General features: G+C 41.7%; 1 protein-coding gene across 14 annotated transcripts in view; it reads left to right on the top strand.

Annotated features, from left to right (window-relative positions):
- MLLT10 (MLLT10 histone lysine methyltransferase DOT1L cofactor) overlaps window positions 1-16,205 on the top strand; it is a 217,638-nt gene extending 201,433 nt beyond the window's left edge. For 12 of the 14 annotated variants that reach the window (XM_055296716.2, XM_055296717.2, XM_063610194.1 and 9 more), the window contains 8 exons: window positions 239-311; window positions 3,255-3,409; window positions 5,519-5,707; window positions 6,123-6,211; window positions 6,341-6,702; window positions 7,728-7,824; window positions 12,613-12,819; window positions 14,528-16,205. In XM_055296716.2, the coding sequence (XP_055152691.1) occupies window positions 239-311; window positions 3,255-3,409; window positions 5,519-5,707; window positions 6,123-6,211; window positions 6,341-6,702; window positions 7,728-7,824; window positions 12,613-12,819; window positions 14,528-14,572 (1,217 nt within the window). In that variant the 3' untranslated portion in view covers window positions 14,573-16,205. The remainder of the gene's footprint in view (window positions 1-238; window positions 312-3,254; window positions 3,410-5,518; window positions 5,708-6,122; window positions 6,212-6,340; window positions 6,703-7,727; window positions 7,825-12,612; window positions 12,820-14,527) is intronic. The other 2 variants (XM_055296724.2, XM_055296726.2) reach the window with 1 other exon arrangement.
- Window positions 16,206-23,476: the final 7,271 nt, after the last annotated feature.

Below are 23,476 nucleotides of genomic sequence, written 5' to 3' on the forward strand. Positions count from 1 at the left end.
GAAAGAACAGAACATAATCCATGGCCTTCTACACCCACAAAAACGTGTAGGGACAACGCCTTACATGCCACAGTTCAGCAATTCTAAACTAGCAACATGCTAGATCTTCTACTTTCATGGGAACTGCAAAGATAGTGGTAAAGGTTTAATGTACGTTTTAGGAAAAATCAGGGCAAGAGTTTAAAACCTCTTATCTAGCGAGAGTCACTTTATCAGCTCTGAAATATTTACACTACAGATCAAGATCTTGGAGACAATAGCCGCAACCTAGTTGGCAGAGGAAGCTCACCCCGAGGAAGTCTCTCGCCACGGTAAGCGCTATTTACACTGCAAAGTATAGGCAAAGGAAACTGAGATTTGGAAACTTTCTTATCTCATATCAGTAGAGTGTACATTTGTGAGGCTATAAAAGCATTCTACAGATAAGAAGCATGTCTAGACAAGAAAGATGATTCTAAATTAATTTAAATATTAATTTAAACACCATTAGATTTCTAAGTAAAACAAATCCCTTTCCCTTGGTTTCCAGTCAGTTCGAACTCTCTTATATTTATTACCTGTATACTGATTTGAGTAATTCTTTTTGATCATAAAATAGTTTTAAGATCTCTTAAAGTTGTAGACCCAAGACTTTCAACTTTGGGTTCCAGTTTTAGCTTTGTTCGGTGTAGCACTTAATCCCTTAGTCTCTGGTTCCTAATTCAGTAAAGTCCTGTGGTAGATCACTAAACTCCTGCTAGTTCTTAAATTGTTTGAATCAGTTATAGCAAATGTATTACAAGTTTTTTGAAATTATTTTATGACAGTATTCAGGTACCATTTATTAAAATATAATTAATATACTTGGGGTTATCAAACTGCATATTCCTTCTGTTCTAAATGGGGAGAATGTGGTATGAGATACTGTGTCTGTTTGTAGGGGAGAATGGAACTTTGGTGATGGCTATCTCTTTATTAATTTTATTTCCCTTTTGTGCCTTCTGTTTTCTCCATGTTCTCTAATTTAGGAACCCTCCCTCAAGCATGGTGTTAGACTGGGTGACAATGGAGAGTAAGAGAAAAGCCCATTCTAGGGTCTTTCTTCCAAGAATGGGAGAAATGTGATTAAAAATGAAAACTTTGGTCAGGCGTGGTGGCTCATGTCTATAATCCCAGCACTTTGGGAGGCCAAGTTTGGAGGATTGCTTGAGGCCAGGAGTTCAAGACCAGCCTGGGCAACATGCCAAGACTCCATGTCTACAATTTTTTTTTTTTTTTTCAAAATGAACTTTTTCATGTCATGACAGATCATGAATAACAGTATTGCTGATATATTTGGGGAATGCCTGTTAAGGAACATCTTCTTTATCCTAAAGATTAGTTCAGTAACCACTAATTTTATTTTCTAATGGTACATCTAGTGATGCCTTTTCTCCTATATAATTCCTGGGTGAACTAGAAGTAGTATTGTTTTCCCTGATTGAACTCTGCAGAAAATCAAATATCTATTCTTTGGAAACCAGGAATCTGAAGAACACATGATAGCATGATCTGACTAGTCTGTGATTTTATGCTGTGATTAATTCTATGTTGTTTTTCTTTTCAAAGAAGAAAGTTAATGAATGTTTGCTCAGTGTTTAGTGGAAGAAGCATTTCTCTGTCGCCCTTTTAAACTTAAAATATTATAAGCTACCAAGAATTATTTAAAAAATGCTATTTTGCTTAATATAGTTTTTCCTTTTCATTAAATGGGACTTAACAAACGGTACTAAATTATTTTTAGCATATTATTTCCAACTTTATATTACTCTTTAGAAATCAGCCTGAGATGTAACAGCCTAAATTATCCTGGCATAATGTACTATTTGCAGAGGGACGGCCAATTGTATGTAGCCCATAATGTTTACATATGAAATAAAAACCCCATTTAACATCTTGTGAAAATTTTGTAGAGACGCATATTAAGGCAGTGTCAAGAACACTAGTGGGTTGTTAGAAGACCTGAGTTGTGTAGCCCAGCTCTTGTCACCTCACCAGCAGTGTGTCTTTGGACAAGTCACTAAAACTCCATCCTGTTTCCTCATTTGAAAATGGAGCCAATAAACCAAGTTTTGACTTCTCACTAGGTTGTTGTGGAGATCATAAGAGATATATACAAAAGCATTGGAAATTCTAAAGCTCTTTAAATGTATTATATTAGAATGGTAGCTGGAGACCAGAAATGGCCACACTTACTAATTTAAACCAAAAAGTGGAGAGAGCATTACATGTTCATTTTCATACAAGTACTGTTTGTTTTAGAAGGGTTATCATTTGAAGTATAGATCTAAGACATTTTAGAAATATTCATGTAAAAGGATCTAAAATTGCTTTGGGGGCTGGGCACAGTGGCTCATGCCTATAATCCCAGCAGTTTGAGAGGCCTAGGCGGGAGGAACACTTCAGCCAAGGAGTTGGAGACTAAGCTGGGCAACATGGTGAAACTCCGTCTCCCCTGCCCAACCTCCCCCACTGCCGCCCCCTGCCCAAAAAAAAAGCTGTGCGTGGTAGTGTGTGCTCTTGTGGTCCCAGCTGCTCAGGAGGCTTGAGGTGGGAGGATCGCTTGAACCCATGACCCAGGAGGTCAAGACTGTAGTGCACCACAGCACTCTAGCATGGCTGACAAAGTGAGACCCTATCCCCAAAAATGGAAAAAAAAAAATTGCTTTGGTCTTATTATTTCTTAATTGTGAAAATACTTGAAAATGAGTAATTTTTAATTTATAACAAAAGGCTGCTTTAAGACTGTTAAATTTCTTTTTAGTGACATTTGAGATTTTAGTTGGTTGTAAATTCAAATACCTTTCACAGTATTATAATTGTTCAGGGTTATTATGATGGCAAATATATCAAAGCACAGTGGTGGAACCCTTTTCTGGGAAATTATTTTTTTAAGTCTAATTTTGTCTTTCCCCCTTTTGTCTTATAATGCCATACCAAGTTATTTTACAGCCTATTTCAGAGATTGTTGGTGGTGTGTTTATATTTTCTAGTGGTTTTTAATTATCTATGATGGCTAGCTATTTCCTTGATTCTGTAATATTGGGAGGAAGAATGATAATTACTCAATTTTAGGGTAGATTATGGTTTTCTAAATCCAGGAACCTGATACTTCTGGCATAGGCAGCCTAGTGTTATAAAACTCATACAGGAGAAAAGGGGTCAGCTTAAGGTAAGAAACTGTACTCTCTTAAAAGCATTCCCCTTCTTTTTAACTTGAGAATTGTTTTCAACAGATCCCCTGTAAGCAGCTTACAGATTCGCTATGATCAACCAGGCAACAGCAGTTTGGAAAATCTGCCTCCAGTAGCAGCCAGCATAGAACAGCTTTTGGAGAGGCAGTGGAGTGAAGGACAGCAATTTTTATTAGAACAGGGTACTCCTAGTGACAGTAAGTATTCATTTTCTTATATGTGAATCAAGACAGATGGGCAGATGGACAAACAGGCAGATGGATGCAGAAGTCACTTTTCATCCAGAGTAGTAATGGGATTATGATATACATTTTATATAATACAGTGAGAGAAAGTATAAGGTGAAGTGGTTTAACAGAAGAGATTCTATAGTTACTGCTTGGACTTGAATCCTGTCTTTACCTGTTATTAATAGTATGATCTTAGGCTGGGCGCAGTGGCTCAAGCCTGTAATCTCAGCACTTTGGGAGGCCGAGGCGGGCAGATCACGAGGTCAGGAGATCAAGACCATCCTGGCTAACACGGTGAAACCCCGTCTCTACTAAAAATACAAAAAATTAGCTGGGCGTGTTGGCGGGTACCTGTAGTCCCAGCTACTCGGGAGGCTGAGGCAGGAGAATGGCGTGAACCCGGGAGACGGAGCCTGCAGTGAGCCGAGATCGCACCACTGCACTCCAGCCTAGGGGACAGAGAAAGACTCCATCTCAAAGTATGATCTTGGGCATGTTTTTTAAAGTTCTTTAGTCTCCTATTTTTACAATTGGGAGTAATAATGCACCCATATCAGAGGGTTATTGTGAGGATTAAATGACATGAAAAATGTAAGGACCACTGCCTGGCTCATAGATAGCATTGTCTCGTTGCTTACCATGATTATACATATTGGTACTTTGTGTCTCCACTGTACTTTGTTCTTATCAGTTTACTAAAATACATGAGCACTGTCTTCTCTTACCCCAATTGTTTGAAGAAAACTTGCTCACCTCTGGAAAGCTTACTTTAAAAAATACAAATAGTCAAGTATGGCCGGCTTGCTTCTTCATTTTATAATTTGGAGGAAGAATAATAATTATTGAATTAAATCTATAATTAGTATATATTATGCTTATGATCTGTTGGATTATAGAGCATGTACTATATATCTATATTTCAGTATCTTCACCATTTTAAGTATTAGGGCCGTGGGTGTAAAATGCAGAGTTAAAATAGGTGGTGGTCAGCTGGAGATGTGGCCTTGTCTTAATTTTAGGGAAAAAATAGGTGGTTTTCATCATTTTGGAGTATGAACTTTTGCTGCTTCATTTTATTGAAACATTTTGCTTATTGTTGGCTAGCTAAGTGCCATAAATTGGTATTTTATGAGTGGTACCCTGACAAAAAATGCTCATTAATTGTGAGGAAATTCATGCCAGGCTAATCCTTTAAACACGATAGCTGGAGGATAGGTTTAGCTTAGTCTTATTGCATCTCATTTGGGCCCACTAAGGTTTCTTTGTGGGATCTTGGAGGGGAGGGATAAAAGTTAAATCCTTGGGAAATGGCCAGATGTGTCTGTACCAGAGGAATTGTGTCTTCTAAAGGCGCTGAGGTCATGTTAAACAAATACAACTTTTTAGTATGTGACGGACACTTCAAAAATCTTAACAGCAACACTCTGTGTTGTTAGTTGGGAGGTCCAAGTTGTGGAAGGAATTGAAGTACTTGAGGTGATGGGGCCAGACTGAAAGTCAGCCTGTTTACAGGGGATGCGCCTTTCTCCAGGACTGGAGAGGTGGCTTGGCACACACATAGCGCTCCCTGCTGGGTGACCTGCAGAGCAACATGCTGACCAGCTGGGATTAGGGGCTTCCTGCCAGGCCCTAAACCGAACAAACAAAACATGTGCTCATTATTTTGATAAAGGGTATTGGTGCGATCCTTAACCATTCTATATATGACTTCAATGAAAAATAGTGACAGGCACTTGAATTTTTAATAGGCTTTTGTTTTGATGAAAATAAAATGTCATCACTTTTCTTTGAGAATGGAAAAACACCTGAAGCTGGTGTGTGTTTTTTGGTATGTGGCAACAAAGTTTCCAGAAGGTACATCCAGGAACACTTTGCCTTTGTGCTTATAAAAATACCAACATAGATAGGAAATTTATATCCACAAACAAATTTAGGAACAAAACAATCATTTAGAAACACTTTACAGAATTTCTACTGTTCTATTTTAACTTATTTCTGAGGTTACCGGCACTGTGTGAAATATTTAGTCTTATGTGTGTACTTGTCGTTATTAAAAGCTATCCAAATGTGTGCTAGTTTTAGGAATGCTGAAGTCATTACACCAACTTCAAGTTGAAAACCGAAGATTAGAGGAACAAATTAAAAACTTGACTGCCAAAAAGGAACGGCTTCAGTTATTGAATGCACAGCTTTCAGTGCCTTTTCCAACAATAACAGCAAATCCTAGTCCGTCTCATCAAATACACACATTTTCAGCACAGACTGGTAAGTGTGAAAATATTTATTTTGTATCTAAGGAAAATAGGCTTTCAGTTTTATTTGTATTATGAGTAATAATTGGTCACCAGTTATATGAAGATGTAGAAAAGGAACTATAGGTCGTTTTTGAAGGGCATAAAGAATCCTGTTAAGTGATCAACTTGAATTTACTCTAACTTTCTTAGTCCATAATATAATGGCAAAATTTACTTAAATGTCTAATGATCTCATTATTGATTTAAAGCGATGGTATTCGATATAGATTTTTTTCTTATTTAAATCAGTCTTAGGAATAGCAAGACTAGATATTTAAGTAGTTTTGATATGGGCTTCAGCATAAGCTTTTAAATAAGCCTTTAATCTTACACATAATGTAATTTAATAGGGTAAATAGGTTTCTTTTTGTCTTTTATTATTCTAGCTCCTACTACTGATTCCTTGAACAGCAGTAAGAGCCCTCATATAGGAAACAGCTTTTTACCTGATAATTCTCTTCCTGTATTAAATCAGGTAATTTTTGTATGGTTATTTTCATCTGTGTTGATTTACTTGTGAATAATAGTATATTATGTTAAATGGTTTAAAATTATTTTAAACAGTTTTGCTGTGTTCTTTAGTTTCTTTTCTTTCTTATGCTAGGACTTAACCTCTAGTGGACAAAGTACCAGCAGCTCATCAGCTCTTTCTACCCCACCTCCTGCTGGGCAGAGTCCGGCTCAACAAGGCTCAGGAGTGAGTGGAGTTCAGCAGGTCAATGGCGTGACAGTGGGGGCACTAGCTAGTGGAATGCAGCCTGTAACTTCCACCATTCCTGCCGTGTCTGCAGTGGGTGGAATAATTGGAGCTTTGCCAGGTAACCAACTGGCAATTAATGGCATTGTAGGAGCTTTAAATGGGGTTATGCAGACTCCTGTCACCATGTCCCAGAACCCTACCCCTCTCACTCACACAACCGTACCACCTAATGCAACACATCCAATGCCAGCTACACTGACTAACAGGTAAGAAACTTAAGTATGTTTTGGGATTTTTAGTGAAACAGAGTACCAGTTGTTGTCTGTGCCTTAGATTGGGGCTGTCAATGTGTTCCTTTGTAGATATACCTTGAGAAGTCTGCCAAAAATTTTAAGTATACTATACACAGGGTACATTTATTTTTGAAACTTAAGTAATTTAGATTAAAATGAAATTAAGTTACTTTTAGTAACAGCATTAAATATGTTCTGTGCTGAAAATTAGTCTTAATCTGTGATTGTCTATTTTTAAATACTAGTTTTTCTTATTTCTTTGAATACTGTATCAAATTCTGAAGAAAGATAATACCATAGTGGAGATAACATGAATATTAGTTTCTTAAAATTTATGTAATATTTTTAATGTTCTAATCAAAGATTTTGATATAGGATAAAGGTCATTTATTTATCTGAATTCCCAGGAAGTGAGACTCACTGGTTTCATTGTACTGGAACTGCCTTTGAATGTTTGTTCAAAACTTGGGGACTAAAGCTATGTTGTTATTAAACATACTTTTGGGGGAATAAATACTTTTAAATGGATTTGCAGTGGGTACTAGAAAGCTATTTCCTCTAACTCTCTTCATTGGTGTTGTTTTACCATTGGGACCATTAGAAAAGGATAGGTCAAATCAGTAGTATGTTTGGATTCTTTGTTTCAAATATGTGTTTACTTAGTGTGAGTTATATTATCCTTGAATAATTAAAGATAAATTATTACATATGCTTGTTCGAAACACATGTAAATTTCTATTCCATAAAATAAGTTAGGGCCTATTTGTTTTATAATAAAAACATTTCTTGACAATGTGAATTCCTGCTTAGCTGTACACATGCATATATATAAACATATATATAGAAATAATTTGTACATAATTGTTTTCAGAGTGTTTGGATTCAAAATTGTACTTAAGTTATTAAACATCAAATTGAAAAGTTGTCTTTCATTTTTAAACTTCTAAAAATGCATTAGAGGTGTGTAGTAAAAAGTAAGAATTGTAATCATTTTTCAGTGCCTCAGGACTAGGATTACTTTCTGACCAGCAAAGACAAATACTTATTCATCAACAGCAGTTTCAGCAGTTGTTAAATTCTCAACAGCTCACACCAGTAAGTTCTTTCTTTTGATAATATCTTATTAGGAGCATGTGTTCTAAGCTATAATATTCAGTGTGGGTACAGATTTCTCCTTTGTGAAATAACATTATTGAATGCATAATCCAAAAAGTTTTTCTTGCCATGTGGTACAGAGTGTGATACCTGCAGTAATGTTACATTCACTCCTGAACTTAAAAGTGACAGGGCACATGGCATGGTGCCGTCATAGGCTCTGGTAACACAGTGCTGAGATGTGGTGTGTGTTTTCCCGGAGCTTCATTTTGATACGGGAGATAGAGGGACACAATGCACGCTTTTTGGTTGTGATAAATGCTGAGAAGAACAAAGAAGTGGAATAAGTGGGGAAGGGCGTAGGGAACCGAGGACCATTTTAGATAGGATGGCCCCGCCTCTGCAAGGGGTGACTTTTGAGCACAGACCGATGTGAGAGCTCAGGGAGTGTGTCTTTGCGACTTGAGGGAACACAGAGAGAAAGCACGTTGGAGGTAAAGGGGCAGCTGCTTCAAAGGCCTGGACCTGCTTGTGTTTGGAAGAGGAGTCAGCAGCCGTGTGGTCAGAGGGTGGGAGAGGTCAGAGCCAAGGGGGTGGTCTTAGATGATCGCATACAGCCTTTCTTGGCTGTGGCAAGAAATTTGGATTTTATCTGAAGTATGATGGAAAGCCACTGGCGAGTTTTTAAAAAATCTATTACGGAAAATTTCAAGTGTACCAAAAGTAGAGCAGAGAGCACCCTGAAGAACTATGTACTCCTCATTCTCTTACCCAGTGCTAATAATCTCAGTTTTGTTTATCTCATTTCATTCTCCATTTTTTTCAGGATTAAGAATTGGAAGGTTTTGAACAGAATAGTGAAATAATGATTTACATTTTAAAGGATTAGTTTTACTGCTATATGGAGAATAGTCTGTGTGTGTGTTGTAGGGTGTGGGGGAGTGAAGATAGAGGAAACAGGGAGTGACCCAGGCAGGAGACGTAGGTGTTAAAATAGTATGGGCTACGTATTGAAAACTGCCTGGAATTATGATGTATATATATGTATATTTTTGAGAGGGAGTTTTGCTCTGTCCCCCAGGCTGGAGTGCAGTGGCACAATCTGGGCTCCCTGCAGCCTCCATCTCCTGGGCTCAAGTGATTCTCCTGCCTCAGCCTCCCGAGTAGCTGGGACTACAGGCACGTCCCACCATGCCTGGCTAATTTTGTATTTTTTGTAGAGACAGGGTTTCACCATGTTGCCCAGGCTGGTCTTGAACTCCTGACCTCAAGTGATCTGCCCTTAGCCTTCCAAAGTGCTGGAATTACAGGTGTGAGCCACTGTGCCCAGCCAAGATGTTTTGAAGACAGAACCAACAAGACTTGTTTGCTGGACATACGAGAGAAAGAAGAATTCTGAATGGTTGGATAGTGACTTTTACTGAGATGTAGGAGAACAGAACCCAACTAGTTTTGGAGAGAAAAATAGGTGTCATGGACACACTCAGCTTGAAATCCCTTTAGATGTACAAGTCAAATGGAGATAAGGCAGTTGCACAGTAGGTGTCTGGAGTCCCATGCAGAGATGCAGTTAGAGATAGAAATCTGGGGTTAGTGCTGCACAGGTGATGAGAGCCATCAGATTTGATGTGGACTCCTAGAGCATGAAGACTGAGTCCTGGACACCCTAGAAAAGGAGAATAAGCCAGTAAAGAAAGGCTATTGAGAAACCGTGGCCAGTGAGCCAAGAGAAGGACAGTGTGGCATCTTAGGGGCAAGGTGAAGGAAATGTTTCCGGAAAGGGAGTCAACTGTGTAAAATGCTTCTGTGGTAGGGTAAGAAAGAATTGACCAACCGGGCGTGCTGGTGCATGCCTGTGATTACAGTTAATTGGGAGGCTGAGGTGGGAGGATCACTGGAGCCCAGGAGGTTGAGGCTGCAATGAGCCATAATCATGCCACTGCATTCCAGCCTGGATGACAGGGACTGTTTCTTAAAGGTTGTCTAGAGGCTTTTTACAGTTTGGGTGTGATAAAAGTAAAAACCTCATTAAATGGTTCAAAAGGAAATGGGAGGGAGAAGAAGTAAAGATAGCATATGGGCACCTCAAGACATGTCACTTTGGAAAGCAGAGGAAGGGGAAGCAGGAGACGGATGTGGTAGGTACACGGGGCAGTTTCGACTCATTTTCAGTGTGACAGCATGTGTGTATGTTGATGGGGCATTTCTGGGACAGGAGAGAAGAAAGGTGCTAGCAGAGGAGGAGATGAGAACAGTTATTTCACTGCCCCAGCGAGGCAGGCAGAGCAACTGGAGGTGGGTTTTATGTGGAGGGTTGAAGCAATCCCACTTTCAATGCTTCTGATTTTCTTAATTAGAAGTGATCAGCAGAGGGAAGGAGATGGGGGTTAATGGTCAGATAAGAGGGGAGATGGGAAATAGAGAACTTGTAGAAGGGGAGAACGTATGGACCGAGACCCAAGTGGGGTTGTGGCGCAGGTGCAGGGCAGGCCTGGCCCTGTAGACAGTCGTGGGGCTTCCTCCAGACCCGTTTCCCTAGCACTCTTCATTTAGTTGGGCTGCTTGGAGAATGCATTGCTTAATTAACACAGGATGTCAGCCTTTGTAATTTCTTTCTAAATATATTTATGTACTTTTTTGCTCTAGTAAAAAATATATTAAAAATACTTTTGATTCTGGATCATTTTCAGTCTGTTTTTAGAGTGGTGTTAAAGGCAAACTGCATATAAGTGTATATAAATTCTTAAATGCTGGCCGGGCGCAGTGGCTCATGCCTGTAATCCCAGCACTTTGGGAGGCTGAGGCAGGCGGATCACGAGGTCAGGAGTTCGGGACCATCCTGACCAACATGGTGAAACCCTGTCTCTACTAAAAATGCAAAAATTAGCCGGGTGTGGTGGTGCGTGCCTATAATCTCAGCTACTCAGGAGGCTGAGGCAGGAGAATCACTTGAACCCGGGAGGTGGAGGTTGCAGTGAGCCGAGAGCACACCACTGTACTCCAGCCTGAATGACTAGAGCGAGACTCAGTCTCAAAAAAAAAAAATCTTAAATGCTGATACCAAGATGGGATCTTGTTTTTTCTTACCTGTTGCCTCATCTTAATAAGAGCACTAAAACTCCATTTATTTGGGTATCTTCCTATTAATCAAGATTTTACTCTAATAATAGCACGTGTAGCTGTCTCATTTCCAGAACATGGTTAAGGAATTTTCAGCACAAATTATTGCTTGGAGACCATGAAGACTAAAGGACTGTACTTTTTCCTTCATCCACCAGTGTTGTGGGCTAAAGTTTGTTCCTTTACAGGGATCAAACTTGATGTAGGTGAGGATTTGTTGGAAGCCTCCGCACAGCTTCCGCCCGACACTCTTGCTTGACCCTGCTTCCCCCAGATGACCTGCATGTTGCTAAATCCAGTGGTCCGTTCTCATTCTTCATCTTACGTCACCTGGCAACAGCATTTGACAGAGTTGATCACTTTTCCTCCTCCTCGAAACATTTCCTCCCCTTAGCTTCCAGGATACCACATCATCTTGGTGTCTTATTACCTAACTGGTCATTCCTTTCTAGCAGCCTTTCCTGGGTCCTCCTCTTCAGCCTCTTCAGAGTGCCCAAGGTGGAATTCAGTGATCTCCCGTCACTGTCTGTAAATAGCATTTCTGTGCTGATACTTAAATCTCCAGCCAGACCTCTGGAGCTTCAAGCTCCTGTGGTCCAGCTGCTCACTCAGTAGCTCCACTGGCATATCTTAAAAGACATTTCAAACATAACATGTCCAAAACCGAACAGCTGATCTTCCTGCACAACCCCGCCCCACCCATCATTTTCCTCACCTTAGCTGATGGCAGCTCCATCCTCACTCTGACACCCCACATTGACTCCATCCTGAAATCAGACTGTGCCACTTCTCAAAACCTTCCCGTTTTACTATGAATACAAGCCAGAGTGGCCATGCCTTGCCACTGCAAGCTCTGTGTTCTCCTCACTTCCTCCTGGCTCCCTCCACCCTTCCTGGGTCCTTGCTGCTACTGGATCCTGCTGGACCTGCTCCTCTGGAGGCCCTTGGCACTGCCTGGAAATCCTCACCCGCCCCCATATCCACCCAGCTAATTCCCTCATCTCCTCCAAATCTTCATCCAGATGTTAACTTCGCAATGAAAACTGCCCTGGCTAATCTGCTTAAAATTACAACCTGACCATTAAACCCTACTCCCTCCAGACTTTCTCATACACAGTTCTGTCTCCCTTGATGCAGAGCAGTAATCACATTCTAACGTTTTCATTTATTTGCCTTTCCCTGCTCAATGTGTTTCAAGCACCAAAAGCAGTGCCTGGCACCTAGTAAGCACTCAGGAAATCTATAAATATATGCTGCATGGAGTATATGCTTGCTGTAGAGTGGTAACTGTATCAAGAAAACACCCTAATGACAGGCAGAAACGGGAACTTTAAAGTTGTTTTAAGTTTGGAAAGGGTTTGACCACGCATGATGCATTCAAATGTCCACCTTGATTTCTCTAAGCTGCTGCATTCCCTGATTGATCATCACAGATAACCTAATAGAGGTCTCCTATGTGTGTCCTGTTTTAAAAATAAGCTGTTCACTGAAGATACTGACATTTTATAGTAGATGGTTATTATCTAGTGCAGCATATTTTTCTAGATGAGATGCTTGTTTTCTTTCTTAGCAAATATCTAATATTAAAGGAAAGAAAACATAAGGCAGCTCATCTGACTGCTGAATTCCGTGCTTGGGAACTCATTTTCTCTCACGTTTTTGCCTAAGGAACAACATCAAGCCTTTTTGTATCAGTTAATGCAACATCACCACCAGCAGCACCACCAACCTGAACTTCAGCAGCTGCAGATCCCTGGACCAACACAAATACCCATAAACAACCTTCTTGCAGGTACACAGGCACCCCCACTTCACACAGCTACCACCAACCCATTTCTCACCATCCATGGAGATAATGCAAGTCAGAAAGTAGCAGTAAGTATATTTTCCTTACTACATCTTAATGAAACAAGAACTGTATTGATTAATCAGAGATGATCATTTTCCAGCCATTTTGTTCCCCTGATCATTTCTTCTTAAAACCAGTTGCTTTTAGCAGATGGATATTATAGGCAAAGGATCTAAGCCAATTTATACATCCCCTAATTTATATCAGTTTGAATTTGCACATTAGGTTTGAAGGCTGTTTTGTAATTCAGCAATTTTCAAGATGGCAGTATATTTTAGTTAGCAAGTCATATGGGACAATCAAACCAAAAGACAGTAGTTGGTGCTTTCTGAGAAGCTTTGTTTATAGAACCAGTCTATATAACTTGGAAATATTTTTATTTTACTCCAAAGTGCTTTTTACACATTAAGTATATTTATTATCGAGATTTATACATTTTAGGGCACACAATCCAATTATTCTACCAGATTACTTTAGAGAAAGTAAATCAGTCACATCTGTAATGGAATTCAGATTTTTAGTTATTAATTTCATGTAAGTGATGATGGCATCTTACCCTTTCAATGTGAAAGTTAAATTAAAAATGGATGCAGGAACAGTATTCTACACATACAGTAGAACCCATTTTAAGGCCGTTTCTATTAATTCTCCCCTTCAGTGAGGTCTACTTTACTGGAGTATAAATGTTTCCCCTAAATTCCAGTTCAGGGCAGAAACGTGTTAGAGGAAGGCTATGGGGATGTAGAATGGAGACTGGACATCAGGAAAAGGAAGAAGGGAGGGACTGAGGTGGGAGACTTGGCAAATGAGTGTTCAAAGTTGCAGTGTTTGCTGTTTCCTGTTACTTTGAAAGTTTTGTTCACTGTGCTTTTAGTCTTCAGAAACTTTAGTTTGTACTTAGTAACGAGAATTATTCAAAATAGAGGATTGTTTTTCATGAACTCTTCAATGCTTTCTGTTTGCCCTCTTGTCTCCCCTACTTCCTGTCATCACATACCACGTCACCTCTCCAGTGTTGTGCTGACACGGGCAATTTTCAGTGATTCTGTATTGAGTTCTTTGGTAGTATTTTTCCCTGTGTTTCACAAGTTTTTTTCTTGTGTTAAGAAATGCACTAATTACAAACTTTTCCTAGGTTATACAATATGAAATGTATTTAATGGAAAATCACAGTAATTTAATGAGCTAATAGAGTGCTCATAATAGAGAACACAGTGCTGGGAGGTGCTGTTTGCTGAGTACCCTGCTATGTGCCAGGTGTCCTTGCTAGATACAGTGACATTTGTGATTTCAGTCTTTAAAAAAAAAAAAATGGAGTTACAGCCTATTATTACTTATAGATTAGTAAAAGGAAATGCAAAGAAAGTCCAAGGACAAATAGCAAATGTGGAATCACAGGCCATGACTTTCTTAGCCCATAAAAATTTCATTCTCTACAGTACCATGTTACTTCTGTGGAAAAGTTGATTTTGGAAGATGAATTCTGCATTCATTCTTCGGAAGTTCTGTCCCTCAGATGGGCCCACCTCTTTGGTCTTTTTATACTGAATTTAATGTTTTTAAAGTATTTACTAGTAAATTCATGTCTATGTATTACGTTGCAAGTAGCCTTGCCAACTTGCAGGAAAAGAGGGAATAACTTTCTGTACCACATTTTATCTCAGTCACAGTTTCAAATGCGGAGGATATTATCAAAAGTTGATGTAGCTAACGCATCTGCTCTTTTAACTGCAGAGACTTAGTGATAAAACTGGGCCTGTAGCTCAAGAGAAAAGTTGACATCTGAGAAACGTCTAGAAATTGCCTGTCCTGCTGTTCTAGCACTTCATCTGGCTGCCTTTGCAGTCCTTTTACTACAGCTATGAAGAAATGCAACAAGAAACTCAATGCACAACAAAGGATTAATTGCTGCAAGGACATTCTTGTAAGGCTTTGATTAGTTTTCTTGTTGCTTTGTTGCACTGAAATGGAATTCCCATGCCCCTACCCCTTACCCCAGTTTTTTGAACATGGAAAGAAAATTTAATAACTTTTTAAAGTGACATAATTTACATGCAATGTGTTTATCAACTCAAGAATTTAATATAGTTGGTACACAACTAGTTTTGTTTATAAATTGGAGATACAAATAGCAAAACTAAATACTTGTTCCATTTACAAACTACTTGATTTTATTGTACAAGTTGAAATATGCTCTTTTGTTTGGGTTACAGTATGCTTGCTCTAAGTCAAATTCCAAGGAACTAATTTCTTCTCCTGCAGTTCCATTGATTCAATATTACAAATATATAGCACATCACCTGGGACTTGACCATCTTTGTTAAAAAAAATTTCCTTTCTAATGGGATTTGGCCAATTTTGGTAATGAAGTTAGGATGGTAATGTCTGCATCTGCTAAAGGTAATTTTCTTTTGAGAATTGCTTTCTTTAGTGTTAAGACCTACTCATATTTTAAAGAAATCTTGAGTTAAGTGAGTTCTGAGGCTGCTGGGGGAACCAGATCAATTCAAAGTGAAATACTTCTTTCAGAAAGGGGCCACTGTGGAAAGTGCTGGTGGGGTTTGCCCTTGATCAAGTGCCTCCATTGTGCTGCAAGGGCTGTAGACAGCAGGGTGGGACAGTCAGTCCTCCGAGCAGCAGGAATCATCCCATCACCCGCAGCCTTCCCATGCTTCCGCCTTTATTCAGAACTGTAGATAGCTCAGGCAAAAACTATTACCTGGGTATTTATCCACTAATGAGTCACAAGAAAAGGAGTGGATTTGGTAAGAATAGAGATTTGTTTTATTTAAACCACTTCCCATTACTGACCATTAAAAGCTCACCACTAGGGTTCCTGAAACAGGTGAAACCTGTATGACAGCCCTTCCACTTTGGGGAGCCACGCTTTTGATGTGACAGTACCACAGAGTGATCCACCACTGGGGATGTAATCATCAAACTGTTCTTCGGTGTGTGAATTATTAGTGGAAAAGACCCAGCTGTAATTAGACCTCCACTGTGTACTTAGCTGGAAGAACATGTTAATTCTGCAATATGTTTCTTGGTTAAACATTGCACAGTTCTTACCTCATTTCTGTAAATAGTTTTGTGAATCTGTTTTGTATTGTGAAAAATTCATAAGATAACATTGATATTTTGATTTGTAATATTTCTAATTGGTAGATTTAATTGAAAAGTAAAATTAATTTATTTTTATATGTTCAGGGGAATTTTAAAGTCAAATCTTTTGTAGATAATTTAAAAAATCAGTGTGGTTTATTTTACTTATTTAACCCACTGGTTGTTATTCTGTAACAGTTTGTATAAATGGTAAATTTTGAATGTGTTGTTATTTTACCTAGATGTAAAATTCCACATGTATTAAAATGTACAAAGAAGTTTTGTTAATAAAATTTAATAATGTTTATAACTCTGTGCCATTCTCGTTTGGAGAGGATGGAGGGGGTGCACCCATGTTGCTTCCTCGGAGTCTTGGCCTGTGCTTTGTGTTTGGAATACTGGTATATTGCCCCGGAGTTAATGGAAACTCTCATGAGCAAATGCTATACGATGTGCAAAGCATTCTGTAAAGCAGTGTGTAGTACAAACCCACCTCGGGCTCAGAGATCTTGGATCATCCTCAGATGAGACGGAGAGAGAAGAGGGAAATAGCCTCGGTGGAGATAAAAGGAAAACAAAGTCCTTTTAGATGAGATAATTAGAGCCCGTTGATAAAGCAGTACTCACACTTGGTAGAGATTCAATTCCTCTTATTTATAAAGTTAGCTTTAACTAGAGGCATTCCATGAAAGAGAAGCCCAATCTAATCTATTTAGTGGTCTTGGGGGTCTTGGTAAGCATCAGAATCACCTGTGGTGCTTTTCAAAAATATAAATGCTCAGACTTTATCCCACACTTAATTGAATCAGAACATGCTGATCTGTGTCAAGTGCTCCTGGTAATTAAGAGGCATATGAACAAGCAAAACTGGTCCTAGGCTATAAACTTTATTAAGGAGTGAGTTTTGGGTTCCTGGAGAAATTTTTTTTTATGCACATGAAAAATAATTACGATTCTAGAAAGTTGTCTCTTTTCCCAAGGTGAAGCATTACCTTCCCTCTAGAATGACAGGTGACTCATCCATCAACTCCTGCGAGTTTAATTTCTTAACATGTGTCCTTTGCCTTAGCTGTGTGTTTTTAAGTGTCCGCTTCTGTAGCTGTCTGGCTTCCTGGAGGCTCCAGGACATCGACCTCGTCATCCTGGGTTGCTGCACTGCAGGGCCCTGGCAGCTGCTGGTTCACATGTGCGCCTTGTGCTCTGGGAAGGGCACTGAAGAGCTGCTGCCCTGCTAGTGGCCCTGATCCTTGAAAAAGGTCTACACTGGCTGGTTGCCGTCTGCACTTGTGTGCATTAGGCCTATGGATGTGCAGTCCATGTTGTGGGTCAAGATCAAGCACTGGGCCAAGACAGAAAAGCCAAGTTGTTGTCTTATGCTGTCTACCAAGCAGAAGGGAAAGATGATCCCATAATCCTCCTAATAGGCAGGAGAGGTCCTTGGAATTGCAAGGGAGGTACCACCTTACAATGAAATGTAATTTTGCTTTCATAAGTATGTACTTAGGTTTTAAAAGAGATAGTCTCACTCTGTCGCCCAGGCTGGAGTGCGGTGGCAAGATCATGGCTCACTGCAGCCTCCAACTCCTGGGCTCAAGCAATCCTCCTGCCTCAGCCTCCTGAGTAGCTGGTACTACACTCAGGACCCAATGTGCCTGGCTGTCTGGGTCATGTCCTTCTGAGTAGAAATCTCAGTGAGACAAATACTGTTCATCTTAGTTTTACTTATTGAAAATAAAACATCAATGATACCATCTTTTCATATAAACTAGGCCTTTCAAAATGAAATGGGGTGAACTTTTATAATTTGGAAGTCATTTTTAAAATAATTTTTACTTTGTTAAAATTCATGTCAATTGTTTTTCCATTCCCCAATCTGTTATTTGCAACAAAGGAAATGTCTTTTTCACACCACTTACTAATTTTTGCAATTCAGTAAAGATTTATGTGAAAATGTAAGTTTCTTTTGACTGTGACTTAGGTCAGAGTTCAAGTTTGGCAGGTCTTTAAGGGACAGATTCCCCAGCGTGGTAAACGAATAGGGGCAACAAATGTCCCTTCCAGCTGTCTCCAACGTGTCTCAGCCTCAGATCCCTGGCTGCATCAAGGTCTGGAGGTCTACAGTCACATGGTTGTGAACTAGACAAAGTGCCTATTTTCCAAGTTTGTGATCCATATCCACCTCAGGGCACTGGTGACACTTTTAGGTGTTAGCATTGACCTATTTAAGTAATAAAAATTATCATGACCACTTTTTAAGAAATTTGAAACCAGAACAAAAGGCCTGTCACTTTTTTTTTTTTTTTTTGGAGACTGAGTCTCACTGCCACACAGGCTAGAGTGCAATGGCGCAATCTCAGCTCACGGCAACCTCGGCTTTCCAGGTTTAAGCAATTCTCCTGCCTCAGCCGCCTGAGTAGCTGGGATTACAGGCGCACACCACCACGCCTGGGTAATTTTTGTATTTTTAGTAGAGATGGGGTTTCACCGTGTTGCCAGGCTGGTCTTGCCTCCTGACCTCAGGTGATCCACCTGCCTCGGCCTCCCAAAGTGCTGGGATTACAGATGTGACCCACCGTGCCTGGCCTTTCACTTTTTATAAAATCATACATCTATAATTTTAATATTTTCTCTTTTCCTACCTGGTTGAATATGCAAAGTTATGGCCTGCTTTTGTCACTTAAATAAAAAGTGACAGGAAAGATCTTAGAAATCAAATTTTGTGTTTATTAAACTAATCATTTTTGGGGCCAGATGGGCAGTTTCCCACTGGCATCGTTGTCACAGCAGGAGCTCTGTCAATGTTGTTCCCTTGTCTTTTAGGGGAAGGGGATCTCGGGGGGATTGGGGGAGTAGGGGCAGCATAAAGGCCAGGGTTGGCGAGGACTATGCTAGTCACAAGGGATCAGGTGGGCACAGGAAATGAGGCTGGAAGAGGGCTGTGGGTTTGCAAGAAAGAGATGATTAGTGCTGTGCTGGAGTGTGGTTTCTGTAGTTCTGTGACCACAAAAGGAAGATTGTAAATGCGCATTAAGGCAGCAAGCAGCATGGATAGTGCAGTGAGGTGCCCTCTCTACAAAACAAAGTTAGCCAGGCATGGGGTATACACCTGTAGTCCGAGCTATTCAGGAGGCCTAGGTGGGAGGATCATGTAAGCCCAAGAGGTCATGGCGGCAGTGATCATGTCACCACACTCCAGCCAGGGTGACAGAGTGAGACCTCATCTCTTAAAAAAAGGGGGCTAGCAACTGGTCGGGCATGATTACTCACATCTGTAATTCCAGCACTTTGGGAGGCCGAGGCAGGTGGATCACCTGAGGTCGGGAGTTCGAGGTCTGACCAACATGGAGAAACCCCATCTCTACTAAAAATACAAAATTAGGTGTGGTGGCGCATGCCTGTAATCCCAGCTACTCGGGAGGCTGAGGCAGGAGAATCACTTGAACCCGGGAAGTGAAGGTTGTGGTGAGCTGAGATTGTGCCATTGCACTCCAGCCTGGGAAACAAGAACGAAACTCCATCTCAAAAAAAAAAAAGGCGGGGTGGGGGGATTGGCTAGCAAGGTGCAGAGTGGGCAAATTCAGGGGAAAGGCAGATGGGAGAAGGGAGAAGGTGGATATCAGGAGACAAGTGTGTTATTTCTAGATCTGGGTCCAAATGTTCTAGATGAGCTCACTGCCTCTTCTCTGGCCTACTTTTTGCTGCAAACTCCCAAATTCCATGAGGTTGAATGTTCAGGTTTTGTTCACAACTCTTGGTACATCTGGTTTACTTCAGGTACGACCAGAGCTAGGCCTTTGGTTGGTGAGAACTCCAGCGCCCCACCCTCCAGGTGAGCCACCAATGTGGCCACCACCCTTGTCTACTTTCAATGGGAGAGCCATGTCCTTCGAGTGTGGGCAGTTGGCAGAGGGTGTTCCCGAGGGTGCTGAGCCAGGCATCCTGTCAAGCCCTTCACCTGCCTTGCCTCACCTCCGCTTCACACAACTCTGAGGGCTGTTTTGTCTCCCCCATTTTGCAAATTAGGAAGTTGAGGCTTAGGAAGGTACAGAGTCACATAGCTGCCAAAATGTGAATTGGTGCAATTAAGAACAAGAATGATCTGAGGCAGGTAAAGTGGCAGCACCCCATGATGCTCTTAGAGCCGCTCCCGACTCAAGAGTTCCTAAGGAGTGGTGGAGGCTAGGATGCCTCTTCAAGATTGAGGCCTCTCGGGGTGTGGGCTTGGCCCATCCATCCAGCACTGGCTCCCAGCACAATTCCACCCCTTGCTGTGCACCCCAGCGAAACCCAGCCATGCTGTTCCTGAACATGCCATGTCCCTGACATCCCTGTGCCTTTCCCAGGCATCACTGGTAACTAGAATCATAAAGGCCTGGACATGGCTATGGCTGGAGTTTGAGCTGTCCCTGGCTCTGCATTCATTCATAGTCTTTCCAAGGGGTGTAGGGGTGTGCGAGCCTTAGCCTGGGTGCAGACTGGAAAGGAACTAGGGAAGAAACCAGAGACCCCTCGGTGGACTTGTGAATTGAACTGGTTTGGAGAATTCAGGTGAGATTATGTGAGAGGACTGGAGCAGACAGACAAGTTGGAATACCCCCCAAAAAGCTAGGGATGCTTCAACCCCCTGGAGGCTTTCAGGGAAAAGGAATTCACCTTTTCTAAGGCCCTAGCTCCAGGCGAGCTGCTTTCTCAACTCCCTGGGTGGGTCTTGTACCCTCCAGCTTACTGGAGAGGAGACCACACAGGCAGGTTGCCATACCTCTGCTCTGGCTCTTTTGGACATCAGGGAAGCACCATAGCTCCCTGAACAGAGTGGAGGATTCTGCTGGGGTTTAGAGCAAAGGGCTCTGGAACCAGAAAGTTGACCCTCACCAGATCCCTACAGAGGGGGGCAGTTGAAGTCACTGGGGTAGGAGAAGGGTGAAGACAAGGAAGAAGACTGCAGACTTTGGGGACACCAAGACTAACAAAGCAAAAGATGAAACATCTGGAGAGGAATCTGAGGAGCCGCCAGGGGAACTCTTGGTTTGATTTACATCCATTTCACTCCAGACTGTGAGGCTGTAGAAAGCTGGAAGATGTCATATACCACCTTCAGGATTAAAGGGGTAAGGTCAAGCCTGAAATCACCTTTTGGACATGGTACTTAGGTATTTGGCGACATAAACAGGAGCAGCTTTGGTGGCGGGAAGTCAGATGACAAGGGGCTAAAAGGTAGGAGGCAGTGTCTAAGGCTCCCAACGTGTGCCCTTAAATACTTGATTGTAAAATGAGGTTGTATCAAAACAGTGTCAGTTCAGCTTGCTTTAACAAAGTGCCATAATCTGGCTGGGTGTGGAGGCTCACGTCTGTAATCCCAGGACTTTGGGAGTCCAAGGCAGGAGGCTCACTGGAGGTCAGGAGTTTGAGGCTACAGCTATGATCACTCCACTGCACTCCAGCCTGGGTAAGACCAGGACCCTGTCTCAATGAAATAATTTTTTAAAAAATGCTGTAGCCTGGGTGGCTTATATACAACAAATAACAAATGTATTTCTCCCAGTCAGTGAGGCTCTGTTCCAGAGGCAGAAGGCCGACTCACACGGAAGGGGGCAACTTTGCTCTCTGGCCTCCCATTAATGGGGGCTCCACCCTCCTGACCTAATTACCTCCAAAGGCCCCACCTTCTGATCCCATCTCCTTCGAGGTTGGGGTTTCGACACATGACCTTGCTGAGGGTAGACAGACATTCAGTCCATTGCAACCAGTGAAAAAAGAAGTTACCTCAAGGTTTGCAGCAAACTCAACAGCATCTTCATTTTGGTAGTACCTTCCAAAGTTTAAAATTAAAGCATGAAATTCAATTTGTGCTAATCAGGTTTGTTTTCCTTAAACTCTCATGACTGCATCTGGGGTTTCTCACTTGGCTCCCGTAACAAGCAGATGGATGAATTAGGGGATTCCATCTTGGTAGCACCGCCACCTTGCTGGTTCCCCAGGGCTCCTCCAGAGCAGGCAAGGTCAGGTGCTCTCTGCAGCTAAGTTGCCCGCGTACATTGAATTGCTGAACAAAACAGGGTCCCATTTGCTTTGCAAGCTCTTAGCCTCATGCAGTGGTTCTTCCTGGCTGGCCAGTAGAATCACCTGGACATCAGCAACTTCATGCGGGGATTCTCTACCCAGGACCCATTATTTCCCCGCCCTTCCCCCAAGACAGGGTCTCATTCTGTCACCCAGGCTAGATGGCAGTGGTGCAATCATAGCTCTGTGCAACCTCAAACTCCTGGGCTCAAGTGATCCTCCCACCCCAGTCTCCTGAGTAGCTGGGACTACAGGCATGTGCCACCGCGTCTGGCTAAGTTTTTTTTTTTTTTTTTGTAGAGACAGGGTCTCATGTTGCCCAGGCTGCTCTCAAACAATCCTGCCTCGGCCTCCCAAAGCGCTGGGATTACTGGGATTACAGGTGTGAGCCAGTGCACCTGGCCCGCATCTAATTTTAAAATTCTAGTTTTTAACAGAAGAGGAAAGACATAGCCAAAGAACAAATTTCCAATAGTGATTTTTTTTAAGCCAAGCCTCTTAAAAAGGGAAAATAGTTGTGGTCAAATATGTCAAGACATCTACTGTTTAACTGCAGTGATATCTAACTTTGTGAAACCAAGATTGGAACCAAAACGACAGTATAAGCAATGAGACATTTTATCTTACATTTTACAAGATATTTCTTTTTGAGTAATAACAAAAGCAAACATGACCGAGATGGCTCACTTTCCTTTATGACTTACGCCACAGTAAATCATACAGCAACCCTAATGTTGCCCCCAAAATCTGTCAATTTCATTTTGTAAACGGTATACTTTTTAAACATATGACCCACAGATGAGGCTTATTGCAGTAAACTCACGTAATAATCCAGGAGATACTGACCCGAGAACACTCTTGGTTTGGGGCCATTCCTGACAAGGCTGTGAGGGCAAGAGGCCCCAACTGTAAGCGACCCTGGCCTGGCTCCCACCCCACGTCTCAAACTCCGGAGTGAGGTTACAAACGGAGTCCCCAGACCAGAGAGAAACACCATTCGTGTTTCAGCCCAATATTTGGAAGTCGGACTTGTTTTAGAAAACACCAACATCTGTTTTTACCAAACGACTAACCTTGTCCAGTTGCAGTCACGCAAGCCCCACGCCAAAGTCTCGCCTCTCCGCAGCCTCCAGAGCCAACTCCTGGTCTTAAAAGGCCTGAGCCCAGGTGCTGGTTCGTGGCTGGGGGCGGCAGGCCTGCAGCACAGGTGGTGGTGCACTTAGTTGCAGAAGATCCTGTGAGGCTGGGCCCTGACTCAGGTGTCTCTGGGGCTCAGCCATTCTCTGAGGCAGGTGGGTCTTCACTAGGGCTGGGGCGAGACCAGGACTCATCTCTACCCTGGGGCTTTCTAAATCAAAGCAAGACAATGGAAATCTCTGTGCTATCCTTCCTCTCTGGGGAGTTCAGCGCCCCTCTGAAAATCTGCAGGCATTTGGGATTGACCACCTGTTAGCAATGCTCCGTAAGACAGGAAGGCCGCATCATGTAGCGCCCAGGCTGGGTGTCCTGGGCCAGAGGGAA

This window comes from Symphalangus syndactylus, chromosome 10, assembly GCF_028878055.3.
Source record: "Symphalangus syndactylus isolate Jambi chromosome 10, NHGRI_mSymSyn1-v2.1_pri, whole genome shotgun sequence".
In the NCBI taxonomy this organism is placed as follows: domain Eukaryota; kingdom Metazoa; phylum Chordata; class Mammalia; order Primates; family Hylobatidae; genus Symphalangus; species Symphalangus syndactylus.